Raw genomic sequence first — 20,251 nt, 5'->3', positions numbered from 1 at the left:
ATGTCGCATCACTTTGCACTTTTCGTAGGTACCAACCAGACAATTGTAACAAATTCTGTAAGTCATTACCTTGAAGCTGTAGAGACAGAGAAATGCGAAAACGATGAATTGCAATGGAGTGTTTGGCACGATGTGGATACTCTTCAGCATAATAGGTAGCTCTTCAGCTGTAATAGGTAGACGAAATTCTCCATAAACGATTTTCACTGTCGTATACTTTGCTGTCTTTACGAGCAAGTTAGCCGATTGCTACTGCAGCAGAACACACACTGATGGGTTTCATGCGCACAGGTAAACACAAGAATCATACCTGAGTTACGTGTTTGCATATTTTTGGTATAATGGTGCAGACGTTTATGGAAACTCCTCTCCTGACTGCGGGGCAGTGGTTTGCGGCCCTGTTATTTGATATGTTTGATCAAATGGCTCTGAGCACTATGGGACTTAACATCTGAGGTCATCAGTCCCCTAGAACTTAGAACTACTCAAACCTAACTAACCTAAGGACATCACACACATCCATACTCGAGGCAGGATTCGAACCTGCGACCGTAGCAGTCGCGCGGTCCCGGACTGAAGCGCCTAGAACCGCTCGGCCATATGTTTGATCAAGCCCATATGTCATTGAAGTCCTGTTAGAAGATTCTTTCGAATGCCACAGAAAAAAGTATATAGTACCATTAGAAAAAAGCAAAGTCGGTGTCGTAGTTCGGCGACAATAAACGATAAAAATTACTTGTTAACATCGAATTCTACATATTTTCCGCTATAACGGTGCGAAAACTGCAAGTCAATATTTTTATTCAGTTGTATATATTTTGGATGGACTGTGTTAGCTGCCTCACCCCGTACAGAAGAAACTAGACGCATTTTCGAAGCTCGATACATGGAACACACGAGTTCGCGTTTGACGAACACGTGATTTTACAAAATCACTTAATGACGACCATGGCTCGAAAAACGCAAATTTTGCACACTGCACCAAAACAAAGAGTTCTCAAGGTTCTGGAGGGACCGGAGATATTCAATAGTGAATTTAACAAAAACTTTCATTTGTTTGAAGACACCGGGATACTCATCGTACATTCCTACTCTTTATTTATAGTCTTTCGCTGGCAAAATTATTGTGGCGTTGTCATTCATGTTTTTACTTATGCTTAGTTGTTTTCTTTTTATACGTATTTATTTATATGCTCTGTAATTACAGAAGAGGATACAAAATTTCATTTGCTATTTTTGGAAGAGTGGTCCGGATGACTCAATACTAATTTATCTTAATTGCTTAAATACCCAAAACTGTGGTTGATTATATAATGGAAGAATGAAAAATATGGTTGTAGTATACAAAATTGTTGAAGCTTTCGTAGCCACTGGCTGACCGTATTGTCCGTTGTCTTTCGTCCAGGCATCTTCGACGACGTTTGTTTAGTAATTTTTCTGACGTTCTGCCAAACCCAGCACAAATGGCTGACATCGTCAAAGATTCACCCTACAATGCTGACGGTGGACTCGACTATTATCATCAGCATTGTTGGGTGACCCTTCGACGATGTCAGCCTCTCGTCCAGGTAAAAGGTCAGAAAAATCGTTAAATAAAAGACGGACGGATATCCTGAGAAAAAATTCAACAAATTATTTTACAGTGTTTTTGAAACAGAACCTTTTAACTTTCGACACGTGTATGCCATCATGCTTATGCGACCTCTACCGACCTACATGATCCATTTTGTAAGTACGACACGCGAGCAGGTAAGGCAGCTAATGTCACTGAACTGACTATTACAGACGGAACAGTTTCGTTACAAGATAGCTGTGTATGTTTTATTTTTATTTTTATTTTGCATTTAAATTTTTTTATGTTTCACAGTAATGTTGGATGAGTTGAAAGCAGTAATTGTAACGATCACGACAATTGTGATTAAAGAAATGGAATAAGGCGGCTGGTGGCCGAATACGCAGTGGCACTCTGCTGCGATGACCAAATGAAGGACGGCTCTATTTTTTGTACACATAAATGACCTGACGCACTGGCTGGGTAGCAAGTTGCGGACGTTTGCTGACGACGCTATGGTGTACGGGGAAGTGTCGTCATTTTGTTGTAGGAGGATACAAGATGACTTAAACAAAATATCTTTTTCTGTGATGTATGGGAACTTGGTCTAAATATACAAAAATGTAAGTTAACGTGGAGCATGAGAAAAACAACCATGTAATCTTCCAATACAGTATTCGCGGTGTGCCGATGACACTGCAGAATCGATTAAACATCTTAGGCGTAACGTTGCAAAGTGATATGAAATGGAACAAGTATATTACGATGGTAGTAAGGAAGACGAATTGTCGACTTCGATTTACTGGAAGATTTCGGAAAAGTGTGGTTCATCTATAAAGGAGACCACATATAGAACACTAGTGTAACCCATTCTTGAGCACTGCTCGAGTGTTTGTAATCCATACTAGGTCAGATTAAAGGAAGACGTTGTAGCAATTCATAGGCGAGCTGCTAGATTTGTAATCGGTTGGTTCGGTCAACATGCAAATATTACGGAGATGCTTCATGAACTCAAATGGGATTCCCTGGAGGGCAGAAGACTTCCTTTTTGCAGAACACAACTGAGAAAATTTTAGGGAACCGGCGTTTGAAGCTACTTCCACCAACCTACATTTCGTGTAAGGACCACGAATATAAGAGACATTACGGCTCATAGGAAGTCAGCAGGTAAGCCTTTTACCCTCGGCCTGTTTGCGAGTAGGGCAATTGGTACTAGGTGGCCTCCGTCAGGCTCTATGTGGTGGCTTGCGCAGTATGTATGTAGATGTAGGTAGATGCAGCACTGCAGGTATTTATACACTCGCACGCATGCGTAAAGTACGAACAAAATAACTTGGCCCCTACCTGCGGAGACACGTTGGTAGGGGAGGGTAGAACGGTAGTAGTGGGGAGAGGTGGAGAAGCTACAACTAGCGAGTCTGCAAACGATGATAGTAACATGTTATGGCAGTACGATCAACAATTCGACAAGTCAGTAGTGTCTTGACTAGAGTACTGATTGTAAGAAAATCGGTGCCTGAGCAATTGAAATAACCACTTCTAGTGGGCAAAGCACACAACTAATCAGCCAACAACAAATCAATGCGGCTGCCCCTTTAGAACAGAGGGATGAACTCGCCATCCAGCTCTGAGAAGGATACATTCCTGCTTCTGGGCCAAGCTATTTTGTACAAGCTCTACATGAAAATTGAACGTAATGTGCAAATTTCTACGTTATCTGACGCTGTGGCGCAATGAGCTCCAATGTGTAAGTAGTGTATACATTGGTATGTTAATTATAGCCAAATAAAAACACCATCGGTTAAGTTAATGACTTTGTACAGATTGTAGACCCCTCCTCGAAAAATATAACAGACTGTTAATCAGCTGAAGATTTAGAGACACAAAGGAATTGCAGACACTGGCAGCAGGTGGGCATTGATTTAAATCAATGGGCAGAGTTGAAAATTTGTGCTGGACTGGAAGTTGACCCTGGGTGTCCTGTTTACTAGGCACATGCATTGAACACTGCAACTTCCGGACACGGTGGTCATCGGAACAGCACAGACTACCCTAGCACGCCTCCTGTCAGATCCAAATTCTCAAGTTATCCATAACTATGAATGTAGTGATTCTTGCCCATATCCGCATTACTCGTATCATTTCGCCGATTCTCGTAAGAGTTCGAGCCTGATCAGTAGTGTCTGGTGTGCATCTGCACAGAAGAAATCATTACATACGCACGTTATTCAGAAGTATGTGCCTTGACTGCATATCGCTATCGTATATAATTCACAATGGCGTTTCAGTTTACTGCCATCGTTGGATATGTTAAAAAATAGAAAGAAAGTAATATACTGAGCAAGCAGTAAAGGAAACAAAAGAAAAATTCGGAGTAGGTATTAAAATCCATGGAGAAGAAGTAAAAACTTTGAGATTCGCCGATGACATTGTAATTCTGTCAGAGACAGCAAAGGACTTGGAAGAGCAGTTGAACGGAGTGGACAGTGTCTTGAAAGGAGGATATAAGATGAACATCAACCACGGCAAAACGAGAATAATGGAATGTAGTCGAATTAAGTCGGTTGATGCTGAGGGAATTAGATTAGGAAATGAGACACTTAAAGTAGTAAAGGAGTTTTGCTATTTGGGGACCAAAATAACTGATGATGGTCGAAGCAGAGAGGATATAAAATGTAGGCTGGCAATGGCAAGTGAAGCGTTTGTGAAGAAGAGAAATTTGTTAACATCGAGTATAGATTTAAATGTCAGGTAGTCGTTTCTGAAAGTATTTGTATGGAGTGTAGCCATGTATGGAAGTGAAACATGGACGATAAATAGTTTGGACAAGAAGAGAATAGAAGCTTTCGAAATGTGGTGCTACAGAAGAATGCTGAAGATTAGATGGGTAGATCACATAACTAATAAGGAGGTATTGAATAGAACTGGGGAGAAGAGAAGTTTGTGGCACAACTTGACAAGAAGAAGGGACCGGTTGGTAGGACATGTTTTGAGGCATCAAGGGATCACAAATTTAGCATTGGAGGGCAGCGTGGAGGGTAAAAATCGTAGAGGGAGACCGAGAGATGAATACACTAAGCAGATTCAGAAGGACGTAGGTTGCAGTAGGTACTGGGAGATGAAGAAACTTGGACAGGAGAGAGTAGCATGGAGAGCTGCATCAAACCAGTCTCAGGACTGAAGACCACAACAACAACAGTGCTTCAATAGCATGTTCAGTTGGCTGAAGGCCAGATATACAGAAAATCTAGGAATAAATAAAAATATAACATGACTGACAGCCGTAACAATTCTGATAGAATTGTCAACATCAAGTTATATGTACATGGAGGAACATAATACCTGCTAGTTACGGCCTGAGGCCACCCTCCACTTACGCGTCCACAAACTGTAGCTGTTAGAAGGCGCTAGTGCTGAGGCACATAAGTAACGAGCGTCATATATTCAATAACTTAAATAGAATCTTCATAATCATTAACTGAAATGGTTCACATGGCTGAAGTGTATGTCTAACAATAAAGCACAAAATAAAATACAGTCTGTAGAAACAAAAACTACTCTTAAAGTCACACTGAAATATGTAAAACGTGGTATAATACCTATAACAAAACCATTTTAGCATGACAAAGTAAATGTAACACAACACTGTATGAAAAGAGAATACACGAAACATAATTATTTTAATTATTAGTCTTGATGGCTGGTAGCGCATTCAGAGTGTCCGCTCAGCAGCTCGACATTTTTTCCTTCTTTCTTTCTATCTGTTTCTTTGTCGTCTTTTTGTCAATCGTTCTGGGTGGATGTCGCACGACATCTTCCAGATTTCATCGATGAGAACGTCACTCAGTTTCTTTTTATTACACAGAGTGGCCAGTCGTCTGATCAGAAACAATGAGCCACATATGCTGGCCACCGGCGGAAGGAAAAATTGGTCCCCGCCCCCGAATCACCACCACATGAAAGCAAAACATTCCACAGAGAGACCATGCGGTGGAGTCGCCTGGACACACCGAACGCGCTGTCAACCATCGAGACCTTCATTTAGTTATTTGCTGTTTAATTTATTCACCTTTCACACAATGTCATGTTTCATTTACTTTGTCTGCTAAGAGGTTTTCTATTAGTAGGTATTATACCAGTTTACTCTGATTTTAAGTATGGATTTTATTTATACACATTGTTTTTCATTGTTAGACACGCACTTGAAAGTATTTTAATTAATTAGGATTAATACATGGTATTTCATTGTTAGACACACTCGTGAAACCATTTTAATTAATTAGCGTTAATATTCTATTTTAAGCTGTCGAACATACGAAGCTGATTACTTACGTACCTCAGCGCTAGCGTCCTCCACCGACTAAGGTTTGTGTACGAATAAATGCAGGACGCCCTTAGACCTTCACTAGCATTTATTTTGCATCTGGGATTAAATATTACTTGACACTGACTTTTACATCAGCATACGTTTAATGGTATGTTATGGCTGACAGCGTTGTTATATTTGTTATGTATTTTTGGATTTCCGGTGTACTGATCGTGTTATTGTCACATTAGGCGAAATTGTGAATTACGACAAGCGTAACACTTTTTTTTCTGTGTCAATTTCAGTTGGAAAAAATGTGGAATTCACTGTGGGATATCGTGGAATATTTCCGCTTTTCCCCCTACAGTTTCATGACGTTTCGGTAGGTGGCGCCGCTACGCTATACATAAGCTTCAAAATGCCGTATCTACCGGAGGTACGTTCCCAGCAGAGAGTTATCATTGAGTTTCTTTCGGCGTAAAACCAGAGCATCGCAGATATTCCTAGGCGCTTGCAGAATGTCTATGGAAACCTGGCTGTGAACAAAAGCTCGGTGAGTCGTTAGGCAAGGCGTCTGTCATCATGGCAACAAGGTCGCACAAACCGTCTGCCGACTGACTGCATATAGCTGTGACTCCTGCAATTTCGGAACCTGTGGACACTCTCACTCGAGTTGATCGGCGGATGAACTGGACGTCTCTGTTGGTAGTGCTGAACCATTCGTCCACCAGTTGGGGTACTTAAGAGTGTGTGGCCGCACAGTTCCTCGCCGCCTAACAGAAGACCATGAAGAGCAACGGAGGACCAAAGATGCGGAATTGCTTGCAAGACTGATCGTGGCAATGTTTTGTCGAAGATCGTTCCAGGCGATGAAACGTGATTTCATCACTTGGAACCGAAAACAAAACGGCAATCCACGGAGATCCCCCGTACCGTCTCTTCTCCGAAGAAAAAATCCAAAGCCGCACCCTCAGCCAGTAATGTCATGGCGACGGCCTTCTGGGACTCCGATGCGGTTATACTGCTTGACGTCTTCCCTCATGGTGCAACGATCAGCTCTGAAGTGTGTTGTGCTACGCTCGGGAAATGTGCAAGTTAACTTCTCCTCCTGCATGACAAAGCAAGGCATCACAAAATTCTGCGTATCCAAGTGGAGCTGGACTTTTCTTACTCATCCATCCTATAGCCCGGATCTCGCACCGGACTTCCACATGGTTGGCCCAATGAAGGACGCACTCCAAGGGAAGCAGTACGTGGATGGTGGGGAGGTTATTGATGCAGCAAGACTTTGGCTTCGATTTTATCCAGTAGAGTCGTATCATGCGGGCATACCGACCTTCCAGGAAGGTGGTGTAGGGCCGTCGCTATGATTATGTTGAAAAATGGGGTTTTGTAGCTTAAAGAGTGGAGAATAATATGGTGTACTGGAATCCAGAATAAAACCAACCTGCTTTAAGAAAAAAATGTGATGCATTACTTACTGCCCCCCCCCCCTTATATTGTTACATGCGATCAAGAGGGACATTTATGAATAGAGATACTCTCTTAATAAAATTTTCTCGGGCTTCCAGCCGCGTCAGGTGGTTAGAATCCCACGAGCTTTCGACCGTGTTGTCCCCGCTCAATGTCAAGTGGTAAGACTGACTGCTGTGTCGCAGTGGCCGCGTCGTTATGTAGCAGCACTGCTGGCTGTGACGTCGCTGGTGCTCTCTTACTCGCCGTATATGGTAATGTTGTCATTCCGCGTCCGTAGCGCCCGTTTTAACATCGCGATAGCCGGGTCCCAGACTGTGCTGAGCTGCAAACCTCCGTCCTTTTTGATGGTGTTTTCAGAGGTCTTTATTTCAATAGCTTCTTTTATGACGCTATCCCCAAAATCCCTTCATCTTCATAACGACAGATGTTCCGTCGAATAGGATTCGGTGTCCATTTCCTAAGGCGTGTTCTGCCACGGCTGATTTTTCTGGATAGCATAGGCGTAAGCACCTCCCGTGTTCCGTCCGGCGTTGCTCCACCGCGCGTACTGTTTGGCTGACGTAGTAACAGCCACACTGACATGGTATCTTGTGCACTCCAGTGTCGGGAAAGATTAGCCGGCTCCTAAAGAGATATAACATTTCATCGGTGTTCAGGCCCCCAGCAAAAATTCGTCAGCGCATGAGGCCTGTGAAGGACGGTCTAGGGCTTGGAACGCATGAAGTGTACAAGATACCGTGTCAGTGAGGCTGTTACTACGTCGGCCAAACAGTACGCACGGTGGAGCAACGCCGGACGGAACACGAGAGGTGCTTACGCCTACGCTATCCAGAAAAGTCAGCCGTGGCAGAACACACCTTAGAAAATGGACACCGAATTATATTCGAAGAAACATCTGTCGTTATGAGGACGAAGGAACTTTGGGATAGCATCATAAAAGAAGCTATTGAAATAAAAAGCTCCGAAAACGCCATCAGCAAGGACGGAGGTTTGCAGCTCAGCACAGCCTGGGACCCGGCTATCGCGATGTTAAAACGGGCGCTACGGACGCGGAATTAAAACATTACCACATACGGCGAGTAAGAGAGCACCAGTGACGTCACAGCCAGCAGTGCGGCTATATAACGACGCGGCCACGGCGACACAGCAGTCAGTCTTACCACTTGACACTGAGCGGGGAGAGTACGGTCGAAAGCTCGTGGGATTTTAACCACCTGACGCGGCTGGAAGCCCGAGAAAATTTCATTAATTCATATCGCCGGGAAACCATGCATTCATACAAGAGACAGTCCCTGTCCGTAACTTGGACTCTTTTAGTAAGATCCCTCGGGAGTGCAGGTGTTTCGCCTGCCCCGGACCGCGACCGCGGCCGCTGCGCGCGAGGCCGGAGCGCTCACCGCGGCGCAGCAGCGTCATGGGCGTCTTGCTCTCGGTGCCGTTGAAGCCGTGCACGATGATGACGTTCCGGCGGCGCGGGTCCCAGCCGGCGCGGCGCAGCGAGCCCGCCGAGCGCACGTCCACCTGCCGGCGCGCCGCCCAGCCGGCCTCCGGCGTGTACAGGAAGAACCGTATCTCGGGGTCCGGGCACGTGTTGCTGCGCTTCAGCACGCAGCGCCAGTAGCGCGCGTCCACCATGTTCCACAGCAGCGACTCCGCCGCGCCGGGGCCTGCCAACACAGAGGCGTACAGGGCCGTACAGAACTGGAACACACGATCTGGTCAAAAGTATCCGGACTCCCCTAAGTACCGTCCAACTTATATCTAGATGTCGTGAGAGGTGGACCCGCCCGAATAAAATCAGACAGCGAGTGTTGCGTACTCATAGACTGGCAGTAACAGCAGGGTGGGTCGGTCAGCACAGCTCAGTGACTTCGAATGTTAGGAAATCGTAGGACGTCAGGAGAGTAACAAATCCATCAGAGGTATTTCAGTCCTTCCAAAGCTACCCACGTCGACTGTTGGTAAGGCGATTATGAAGAGGACACGCGAAGAAACAACCGCAGCTAAACTAGAAACAACCGCAGCTAAATCAAGACCGGACTGACCTCAAGTATTGGCTGAGAGGGTTTCTCGAGCATTACATGAAATCACTCGTGAGTTATAGAGTGCTACGAGCTGTCCAGCTCGCAAAAAGGGCTGCAACGGTCGAGCAGCTCCTTATAAGGCACACACTTCTGTACTCAGTACCACGTGGAGTCTGAGGTCGCGTAAACAGCGACGCCCGTCGATGACTGGAAACGCCGGCCGGAGTGGCCGTACAGTTCCAGACGCTACAGTCTGGAACCGAGTGACCGCTACCGTCGCAGGTTCGAATCCTGCCTCGGGCACGGATCTGTGTGATGTCCTTAGGTTAGTTAGGTTTAATTAGTTCTAAGTTCAAGGCGACTGATGACCTCAGAAGTTAAGTCGCATAGTGCTCAGGGCCATTTGAACCATTTGACTGGAAACGAGTGATTTGCAGTGACGAATCACGATATACTCTGCGGTAGTCCGATGGAAGTGTTTGAGTTTGGCGAATGCGTGAAGAACGTCATGTGCCGTCATGAATACGACCAACAGTCAAGTACAGAGGGGGTGGTGTTACGGTATGGGAGTGTTTTTCATGGTTATACTCTCGTTCCATTATTGCACTTAAGAAAACACTAAATGCGGATAATAAAATAATAAATGTCGTGTGACTAGGGCCTCCAGTCTGGTAGACCGTTCGCTGGGTGCAAGTCTTTCGATTTGACGTCACTTAGGCGACTTGCACGTCGATGGGGATGAAATGATGATGAAGATGATGACAACACAACACCCAGTCCCTGTGCGGAGAAAATCTCCGACCTAGCCGGGAATCGAACCCGGACCCTTAGGATTGACATTCTTCTGTAGCGCTGACCACTTTTATTTTATTCCACAAAAACAGTAACAAAAATGGCTAGCTTACAATGAAATGACGTAAATAAGGTGACAGATAACTGCAGTCACAAATTACAGCATTCGAAGAATGAGGAATGATATGCAGTCTTTAGCAGCAGCACACATATAGTACCTCCACTGTCACCTTCAACTGGTGGCACTTCAGCATGGCACATTCTCTTCTTCTGCAGCCTGAGGTTCCTCATCGTCATTTCCCAGACCCAAATTAAGCATTCAGTAAATCCTTGATGTGTGTTCCTTCCAGGGTAAATTACGTGGACAGAAGAGCAGTCCCGAACAGAGACATCGCAAAATCTTTCACTGCCTGGTTATTTTTGTCAGTTCCAGCCTTCTGAACGCATCCATAGCGAGTTCAAGATCTTCCTTTTTAACAGACACCAGATGTTTGCCGTCATATTGTTGTATTCTTCTGTAGTACTGATTTATTTTTCATGTATGACTTGCAGGTGAGGTTAGGATCGGGAACGTGACACAACCCATCGCCCCCCCCACCAGGAATCCAGTTCCTCACCTATACCCATTTGGTTGAAGACGATTCGGAGCATGTTACCATATTTCGTATTGTGATTCTGATGCTTAAGTGTTCCCTCGAATTCATCAGGGCGGGTTGCAACAATCAGCATCTGAAATGTTTAGTTCGCTAAGAACGTGTTTAATCGTTTTATTTCGTGCTTCTGTGTGGAAGAGGTCAGTCTGTACCGGAAATCCGCTACCAATGTGTTGGAATGAACATTATGTTACTTTCAACTCTAGGATCAGTTATAAGGGAAGCTGCAGTCGTACTTGTAATCTGTACATGTACGTAATTATATGTAAAGTCTATGACGCAATGCAGTGTAAAAGAAACGACTGTAAATTTCACTCTGACATAGTAAAATGAAACTATTGTACGTTAAACAGTTTTTTTGTAAAATGAACTTCGCAGATGTTTGTCTGGAAATATGAATTGTTAACTACAGGCATTGCCCAAGGAGAATCTGCAACTAAATGAGTAAAATAAACGAAGTTTGGATTAGCAGCAGCCTTCTGCCTTCTGTTGTTCCAGCTGCGGACGAGTGAGGAGTGACAACTGATTGTGAAAGCTGCGTTAAATTGTTCTGAGGAATAGCCAGCAGTATTTAGAAAAGTGTTGGTTGATGCAAGGAAGCCAACGGAAAGAAAATTAATATCTGCATACAAAATTGTGTGCTGGTTGAAAGATTTAAAATGGAAAGTAATTACAGTGTGAATTTCATCTCAAGATTTCATACGTTATGGAGGCTTGTTATACAACGCAATATTCAGTGTGACGGCGAGAGCTATCCTACCGAGGTAAAAGTAGCATTCTTAAAAATCAGGTCTCTCTGTAAGAGCATGCTGTATTTTGTGTGGTGGTTTTTAACATAAATACAATTCATAGTCTTGATCCAAATTAGACGATTTTGGCTAATGAAGCTTTACCATTTATAAACTCTGTGACCTATTCCACATTCTATATTCCACCTCCCGTAACAGTATTCTTGCGCAAACCGTTTTACTTGCAGGAACGCTTTTACTCCAGAAAAGCGTCAACAAGCTGAAACTGTAATCCGTGGTTAAAATATCTAAATAACTGGTGGCTTTGCTTCGCCATTAAATTCAAGATGGGTGCCGTGTCCTGCTATTATAAGTAAAACATGGGACTCTGTGGTCTCGAAGGGGACTGCCACTCGCCATCTTAGATCAACACTCGAGGTAGGCACATTCGAATGACATCGCAGACTAGACAGTGACCTAATTTCTCTATCGTAATAAGACAAAAATCAAAGAGTAAAGTGCATAAAGTAAAAAACACGTTTCTCTAAAAGAAAATAATCAAAGGTAAAGTTCTGTCGACATTCACAAGCGCGCCACGTCAAGTCAGAGTCAACGCGCTACTTTTCTTGCTCTCGTAGTTGAAACTACGAACAATATACAGGGTTATTACAAATGATTGAAGCGATTTCATAAATTCACTGTAGCTCCATTCATTGACATATGGTCACGACACACTACAGATACGTAGAAAAACTCATAAAGTTTTGTTCGGCTGAAGCCGCACTTCAGGTTTCTGCCGCCAGAGCGCTCGAGAGCGCAGTGAGACAAAATGGCGACAGGAGCCGAGAAAGCGTATGTCGTGCTTGAAATGCACTCACATCAGTCAGTCATAACAGTGCAACGACACTTCAGGACGTAGTTCAACAAAGATCCACCAACTGCTGACTCCATTCGGCGATGGTATGCGCAGTTTAAAGCTTCTGGATGCCTCTGTAAGGGGAAATCAACGGGTCGGCCTGCAGTGAGCGAAGAAACGGTTGAACGCGTGCGGGCAAGTTTCACGCGTAGCCCGCAGAAGTCGACGAATAAAGCAAGCAGGGAGCTAAACGTACCACAGCCGACGGTTTGGAAAATCTTACGGAAAAGGCTAAAGCAGAAGCCTTACCGTTTACAATTGCTACAAGCCCTGGCACCCGATGACAAAGTCAAACGCTTTGAATTTTCGGCGCGGTTGCAACAGCTCATGGAAGAGGATGCGTTCAGTGCGAAACTTGTTTTCAGTGATGAAGCAACATTTTTTTCTTAATGGTTAAGTGAACAGACACAATGAGCGAATCTGGGCATTAGAGAATCCTCACGCATTCGTGCAGCAAATTCGCAATTCACCAAAAGTTAACGTGTTTTGTGCAATCTCACGGTTTAAAGTTTACGGCCCCTTTTTCTTCTGCGGGAAAAACGTTACAGGACACGTGTATCTGGACATGCTGGAAAATTGGCTCATGCCACAACTGGAGACCGACAGCGCCGACTTCATCTTTCAACAGGATGGTGCTCCAACGCACTTCCATCATGGTGTTCGGCATTTCTTAAACAGGAGATTGGAAAACCGATGGATCGGTCGTGGTGGAGATCACGATCAGCAATTCATATCATGGTCTCCACGCTCTCCCGACTTAACCCCATGCGATTTCTTTCTGTGGGGTTATGTGAAAGATTCAGTGTTTAAACCTCCTCTACCAAGAAACGTGCCAGAACTGCGAGCTCGCATGAACGATGCTTTCGAACTCATTGATGGGGACATGCTGCGCCGAGTGTGGGAGGAACTTGATTATCGGCTTGATGTCTGCCGAATCACTAAAGGGGTACATATCGAACATTTGTGAATGCCTAAAAAACTTTTTGAGTTTTTGTATGTGTGTGCAAAGCATTGTGAAAATATCTCAAATAATAAAGTTATTGTAGAGCTGTGAAATCGCTTCAATCATTTGTAATAACCCTGTAGTTAAATTACTACTTATTTCAGCGTCCCTCGGTTATGTAGATGAAAATTGAACAACAATGCATCATAGGCGATAAATATTCACTTGTAGTACACGTTTATTTACACTACGATCAATAAAGCACTGCATCACGCTTTAGAAATAGTGCGCCAGTTGCAGACTGACAGGCAATCATCTCTGCACCCGCCTGAATCATTAGGAATGCTGCCTCACCAAATACCGCATTGCCTTGATGGTACATTTGATACAAGAAGAAATCATAGATTATAAATGTTTGCCTACAGTACACGCTTATTTCACTACGGTCAATAAATCACTGTATCACACACTTAAACAATAGTGCGCCAGCTGCAGGGGGTCAGTTAGGTAACTATCTCTGCATTTCCAAGGTCTTTGGTCTCTGCAGCCGCCTGAAATCGTTAGGAATGCTGCGTCACCAAATACCGCATTGTGTTAATGGTACATTTGATTCAGTCTAAGCAGAACTCTGTACCATATAGGGTAGTAAGAGATTTAGTACTTCTGCAGTTATGTCGCAACCGCGATCACGACTTAGTGGAATTTATTAGTGTGTAACGCACCTACGCTGTATTTGCTTTTTGGCATATATCGAATAGTACAGAACAGAATTCTGTCAAATAAATAAGATAGCCCTAGAACCTTTTAGCCATCGCGAAGGTGAATAAAAAAGTATTTGGAGATAGGATGTGAAGCAAGTCTCCATCCCTTGTCCACTGTACTACAGTGACCTAGTGTATTTACTACTATGGTTCAAATGGCTCTGAGCACTATGGGACTCAACTGCTGAGGTCATTAGTCCCCTAGAACTTAGAACTAGTTAAACCTAACTAACCTAAGGACATCACAAACATCCATGCCCGAGGCAGGATTCGAACCTGCGACCGTAGCGGTCTTGCGGTTCCAGACTGCAGCGCCTTTAACCGCACGGTTACTACTATGTCTTTGATGTTACGGTAGTCTGAAGCCCCTTATTGCCAATATGTCATTAACTGACATTTAATTACAACAAATCATAACAAGAACGATGCTTTTTTTAATAAATCTGCAATGCAACGTTGCCCTGAAACGGCGTATTTTCGTAACACGCAAGTTATATTACGAAAACCAAATACGAAACGTCTTTAAACACTAGTATCTCGTTTCCCGTCAATTTATTAAAAGAAATCGTACCAAAAATCCTGACGTGCCTTATTCGTTCTTTCACGCTACAGAATGCTGCGGAAAGTGCGATTCCACGTTGTGACATCACAAAACTCGATCAGACCGAGGGTCACGGATGCTTTCATTCCCTGCGTGAGGATGGGTTACGAAGCATATGTCAACTAAGACAGGCACCCCAAATGAATCTGAAACAAGTAAATAAATCGAGGGGTGGTTTTTGCTACGCTATTGCGGACAATGCGTCGAATTTTATAATGTACGCATGTAATTTTTAACGTTTATAGCTATCGAATTACGACGCCGATAACATATTTTTTTGTTGCATTGGAAAACTCCTTCGAAGAGAACGTCAACTATATAACATGTGTGGAACTTGGACAAATGTTGACTAGACAACAGCGCCAGATGTCACAGTCCCACGGTCAGGAGAAGAGATTTCCCATTTGTAAGCAAACACGTAGTAGCGATCAGACAACTTGCTCCTGAAGCTATTCACACTTACACAATACCCAAAAATGGACTGACGTAGAAGCAACTACAGTTTTAAAGAAGAATTTTTTTTCGGCATACAGTAAGTAGTTGGAGAAAAGAGAATAGTAAGCATTAATAACAATGATAATGAAACTTTTCGCATATGGTGCTCGTAAGTCTCCTCGCACAGAGCCGTTCCAGGTCTACTCCCTTTTAGACATAGACCATAGCAGGCCACAAACTGACACATTTTCAGGTTGGTTTTTTTTTTTCTTTTCTTACGAAAAGTTTGAGTCATAACATTAACACAACATATCCCTGCTGTGAGACAAAGTACCTCTTTCGATTTTGAAATATTTAGTTGCTTGTGCAGAGTGAATCTGGAAATTGTGGAGCTATACGAAAACATTCCCCGACGACTGCTGCAGGGTATTTGCTTTCAGGCGTTTTACGCCGTACACACCAGCGGTCGTCTGTCCGATGGAGAATAAAAGGTGGTTCTTCTGTAAAGGCCACCTGTCACCACTCGAGGCCCGTGCACGGCAACGTTGCTGAACGGTCGTTTAGGAGACACTGTTGGTAGCTCCTTGGTTCATCTGGCCGCGCACTTGTTCAAAAGTTTGCCCATCGTTCACCCCCTTATTTTTTTCTTTATTGCATTTGATCAGCCCCTCCCCCCGGAGTGGGGGGGGGGGGGGTGGCAGGAGCGTAATATGCCACTCTACAGCCTACAGAAAAGTTAAAAAACATAATGACAATATAAACAGGTGATAAAACGGCGACATTGCAAAAAACTGTAAAATGGCTGCAGTTGTGGAAGTTTAAACATAAAAGCAGGGCGTTGACTATGCGGATAAAGACACACAGTAAGCAGACAGGCATAATTGAAAAACACGGAGATAGTCTGGTTTCTGTTCACATGAGATAAAAAAAACACAACTAGCGACAGTACAGTGGCTGTTTGTAACACTGACAGGCGACGCACAACACTGAACATTCACTGAGAACAGCACCATAAAGGCGGCAGGGCGGCAGATGGGGGCGGGGGAGGATCCGGACCGATGAGGGGGAAAAAATGGAAGGGGGGGGGGAGGAGAGGAAAAGAAAAAAGAGGGGGAGTCGATGGAGGGAGAGGACATAGAAAAAGAGTGGCAGGGTGGATGCGAGAAAGAGTGGGGAAGGCAGTGGAGGGGAAAGCAAAAGGACTCGGGGGAGGGAAGGGAAGGGAGTCACAGAGAGGCTAGGTGGGAAAAAAAACAGGATGAGAGGGGGAAGAGGGAGCCGAGGAAAAGGACAGTGGGAGGGAGGGGGAGGTGAGAATCAGAGTTGATAGGAGGGATAAATGGCGGGGGAGAGGGCATCATCCAGGAGGGGAGTTGATGGAAGCCACCTGAAGGAGATGAAGTGTGTAGAGGTGGAGGGTAGGGGGCACACAACAGCAGAGGGCAGGGGTTGAGAGGAGCAACCAGGGGATGAGGGGCATCAAGCCGGCGGGAGCTGCAGAGGACACGGATATGTTCGAGGAAAAGGAGCAGATGGGGGAAAGGAATCAGGTCATAGAGGATCCGCATGGGGGACAGGAGGCATACAAGGAAGCGATGCAGAATGCATGGCGCTTGAGGATCTGGAGGGACTTATAGAATTTGGAGGGGGGGGGGGGGGCGTTCATTCATCCCTGTCGTTTTGGATAGCAGCATTATGCCATGCATCATGCCGACATGAGAAGAGGTTACAAACGTAGCCATTTCGGAAATGCTTCCACTGTTGTCACAAAAGCCAATGATCGTGTCCTTTCGTACGTCAGATAAATCGCTCTGTTTCCGAATGACGACTACGACTGCGTTGTTCTTCGGTATTCTGACATGCTCTATGTACCCTCCACTGCTAGTGCTGCCGCCTACCGTCTGTGAGTGGTTACTGCACGCTGACGTCGTACATACGCGGTGGTCATATCAATGTGACTGAAGTCGTGTATCTGTGTATATATAGAACAGTACTATGCATATTACTGAAAATCACGTTTAAATATCCCATATCGAAATATTAAGGACGTCACGACTTAAAGCAATTCACACTACTCATATTCTGCAAGTACTAAGCGAGGAGCCATTTCAATTTCAGGCCAGCCATCTCTTTATTTGTAACTTTCTTCTTGGTTTCGAATAAGCAGTAAGGCAAATACCTGGGTACTTCGTTTCAACAGATTCTTCTCCACCCTCTTTCAGTTTGAACTTGCACTCCGGCTCTAATGAGGTCCTCGTCGACAGGACGTTACGTTTTAATCTTTCTTTACAACAGCAGGCACTTTGATCGTATAGCGCTGTTACTTAAGTACGACATAAACAAAAGCACAGAATTACTAAATATTGTGATAGGATGCAACATTTTAGTATTTTAGATTAATTTTAATGACAGTTCGTACTAATCAAAACGATAATACGCAGTGTTTTACATCCGTTTAAGCTGAATTAATATCCGTTTCTAACGTGCCATAATTTATTTGGTCACGTAAGACCGATGTTTCATTTCCTCCGCAACGTTAGAATGCTACGAAGCAGGGCGACAGGCTTCGAAAAGCGCTGCGGGCGCGGTACGTATGCGGAACAGCAGCAACGATTTCTTCGCTGCCTGCATAGGCCACTGCCGTGATGCAAGAGCTCTAGATCATAGACACTCGGTTGTGCTGGAAGACTTACCGAACACTGAGCAGTGATTTTTAAAGACATTAGCAGTAAGGGGATTAGTGTGCGCAGCCAACACTAATCACGTTTGCTCAAATACAACATCCGAACAGCAAAAACCACTGTACAAATAGTGTCGTTCAGTACTGGCGACAAAAATGAATAAATGCAGTGAAGAAGGGCTGCGAATCTAAAGTTGGGCTGTGGCGTAGTGGTAGCACATTCGACTAGCAAGCAGTGTGTTGCAGGTTCGAGGCTCCTCTAAGCTGTGTATATTCATGTGCCACGAAAAGCATTTTTACGCCGTTTTTAACTAGATATGCCGTTTCTCCATACTTTACAAATAAGTTGGTGTCAGGGTCAATAAAGTCACTGATATTTGCAGGGAAATAGACACTGTCGGACGGAATACTTGTCCACAGTGTATATGTAATAGTTTGAGCTCCAGTATACTGACAAATGCAGTCAAATGACATCGCATTTGATGTCAGCAGAGCAGTATATAACGTCACTGATTCTTGTGGCAGAGGGTGGAACTCAGAACAAAGGTAGTCAGCTTTATATGGTGTTAGCGAGTGTGTACGTACCTTTACTGTAGATAGGAAACAGACATCACTAGTGCGTGTTGTGTACGTAAAACACGATTATGACATTGCCATGCACAAAACACTTATCATGAGATGAAAAAATAAAAAAAACATGGTGCGTACAATGTAACGGGACTCTCTAATCGTCAAACTGACATGAACTTGAACCGTTCATGTACAGTGATTGATAATTTCGTTAGATTGGATGCACGATACGGACGGAACGTAAAATATGGGGTAAGTAGAAAATTATTTAAGGCATCGAAACTGTTCCTTCTGAGCAAATCAAAGGCCACAAAGCGTTATTCTTCTCAAGTTGTTGCTCATTTACAGTTGTAAGTAACTGCCAGAGGTGTACGGGCCGGCCAGTGTAGCCGAGCGGTTCTAGGCGCTTCAGTCTGGAACCGCAAGACTGCTCCGGTCGCAGGTTCGAATCCTGCCTCGGGCATGGATGTGTGTCATGTCCTTAGGTTAGTTAGGTTTAAGTAGTTCTAAGTTCTAGGGGACTGATGACCTCAGAAGTTAAGTCCCATAGTGCTCAGAGCCATTTGAACCATTTTGAAGACGTGTACGACACATTTTGTCAAATGATAAACATCTTGCATTCAAGAAACGGCTGCAGAAACCTGTTCTAACACCCAAACACAAAGAGGTTAGATTGTAGTCTGCTGAAAGTCATATGTCATGGGCTTCAGAACAGGATAAAGTGATCTTCTGTGATAAGAAGAAACTTAATTTAGATGGGACGGATGAATTTCGATTATTTGCGTGATCCGAGAACAGAGCAGTTGGTAGGAATGAGCAGAGAGTGATATCATTTGGACAGTTTCACTGCAGGAACTAGAAATCCTAACAAAATCAGTGCCGAAGAGAATTTTTGAGAATTATTAGGAAGAATTAGGTAATTAGGAAGAAGGGTGACTGGGCAAAGTACTAAGAATGCAGTAACACAACAGGACAGTGAGTGCCTTTATACAAGATTCCACCCAGCGAATGCAAACGCGTTATTTTCTTACTCGTGTTATAAAATAATATGTCTAAATCCGTCATGATTGTTTATGTCGTATATGTATCTACTGCTTTCATAATAAATTCCATATAGTACGTTACAGACATTGTATTATTATTTTCGTGAGAAATCTGCCTTTATACTGATATCCACTGCTGCACATACGGGAAAAAGATTAACAGTGTAGACGTATAAAGTTTCCTCGGCTGAAAAGGGCAACTGAGCAAACGACTTCTTGGACACAACATTTAATTCTGGCAGTGCTATTGCCTAAGGAAGGAATACGAGTGTTTAATTCCTCGTCGACGGAGACGGAGCACAACCTTGTATTAAGTAAGGATGAGGAAGAAGGTTGGGCCTGTTCTTTCAAAGGAACCATCCCGGCATTGTAGGGAAATCATCCCTGTTCCTAAAGAATCTTGCCTAATCGATCAGATCAGATTCGGAGTCCCGTAAATATTTTAATTTAAATTTATTTTGTTACAAAATTTTTAGTTAGTATGGAACATCTCAGTACTTTGTCAAATATGCAAACATGACTCCAACCACTCGGAACTCATTACGTATTAATCAGTTGTACGCTCAGCAGCAAATACAAATCACTTCACCATCTCTTTTCATAGGTGTTTTTATTTACTTCTGTGTGGTAGGGGGGGGGGGGGGGGAGCGAGAGAGAGTGACAGGGAGAGAGAAATTTCAAAAATAACTAATGTTCAGTTGGCTTTCTGTTAAAATTGTATTTTATTGTATTCATTGTACTCAGAGGGTTGTCATTCTCTCCGCCAAACAG

At 43.9% G+C, this 20,251-nt stretch overlaps 1 protein-coding gene across 1 annotated transcript in view; it reads right to left on the bottom strand.

The window, feature by feature from the left end:
• The window catches only part of LOC126416347 (phospholipase A1), a gene marked incomplete at its 5' end in the record, with an annotated part of 318,243 nt that overhangs the window by 81,058 nt on the left and 216,934 nt on the right, over positions 1 to 20,251 (bottom strand). Inside the window, one exon of the mRNA XM_050084026.1 lies at positions 8,732 to 9,001. Within this exon, the coding sequence (XP_049939983.1) occupies positions 8,732 to 9,001 (270 nt within the window). The remainder of the gene's footprint in view (positions 1 to 8,731; positions 9,002 to 20,251) is intronic.

This window comes from Schistocerca serialis, chromosome 8 (genome assembly GCF_023864345.2).
Source record: "Schistocerca serialis cubense isolate TAMUIC-IGC-003099 chromosome 8, iqSchSeri2.2, whole genome shotgun sequence".
In the NCBI taxonomy this organism is placed as follows: Eukaryota; Metazoa; Arthropoda; class Insecta; order Orthoptera; family Acrididae; genus Schistocerca; species Schistocerca serialis.
This window is presented reverse-complemented; position numbering and strand designations above follow the sequence as displayed.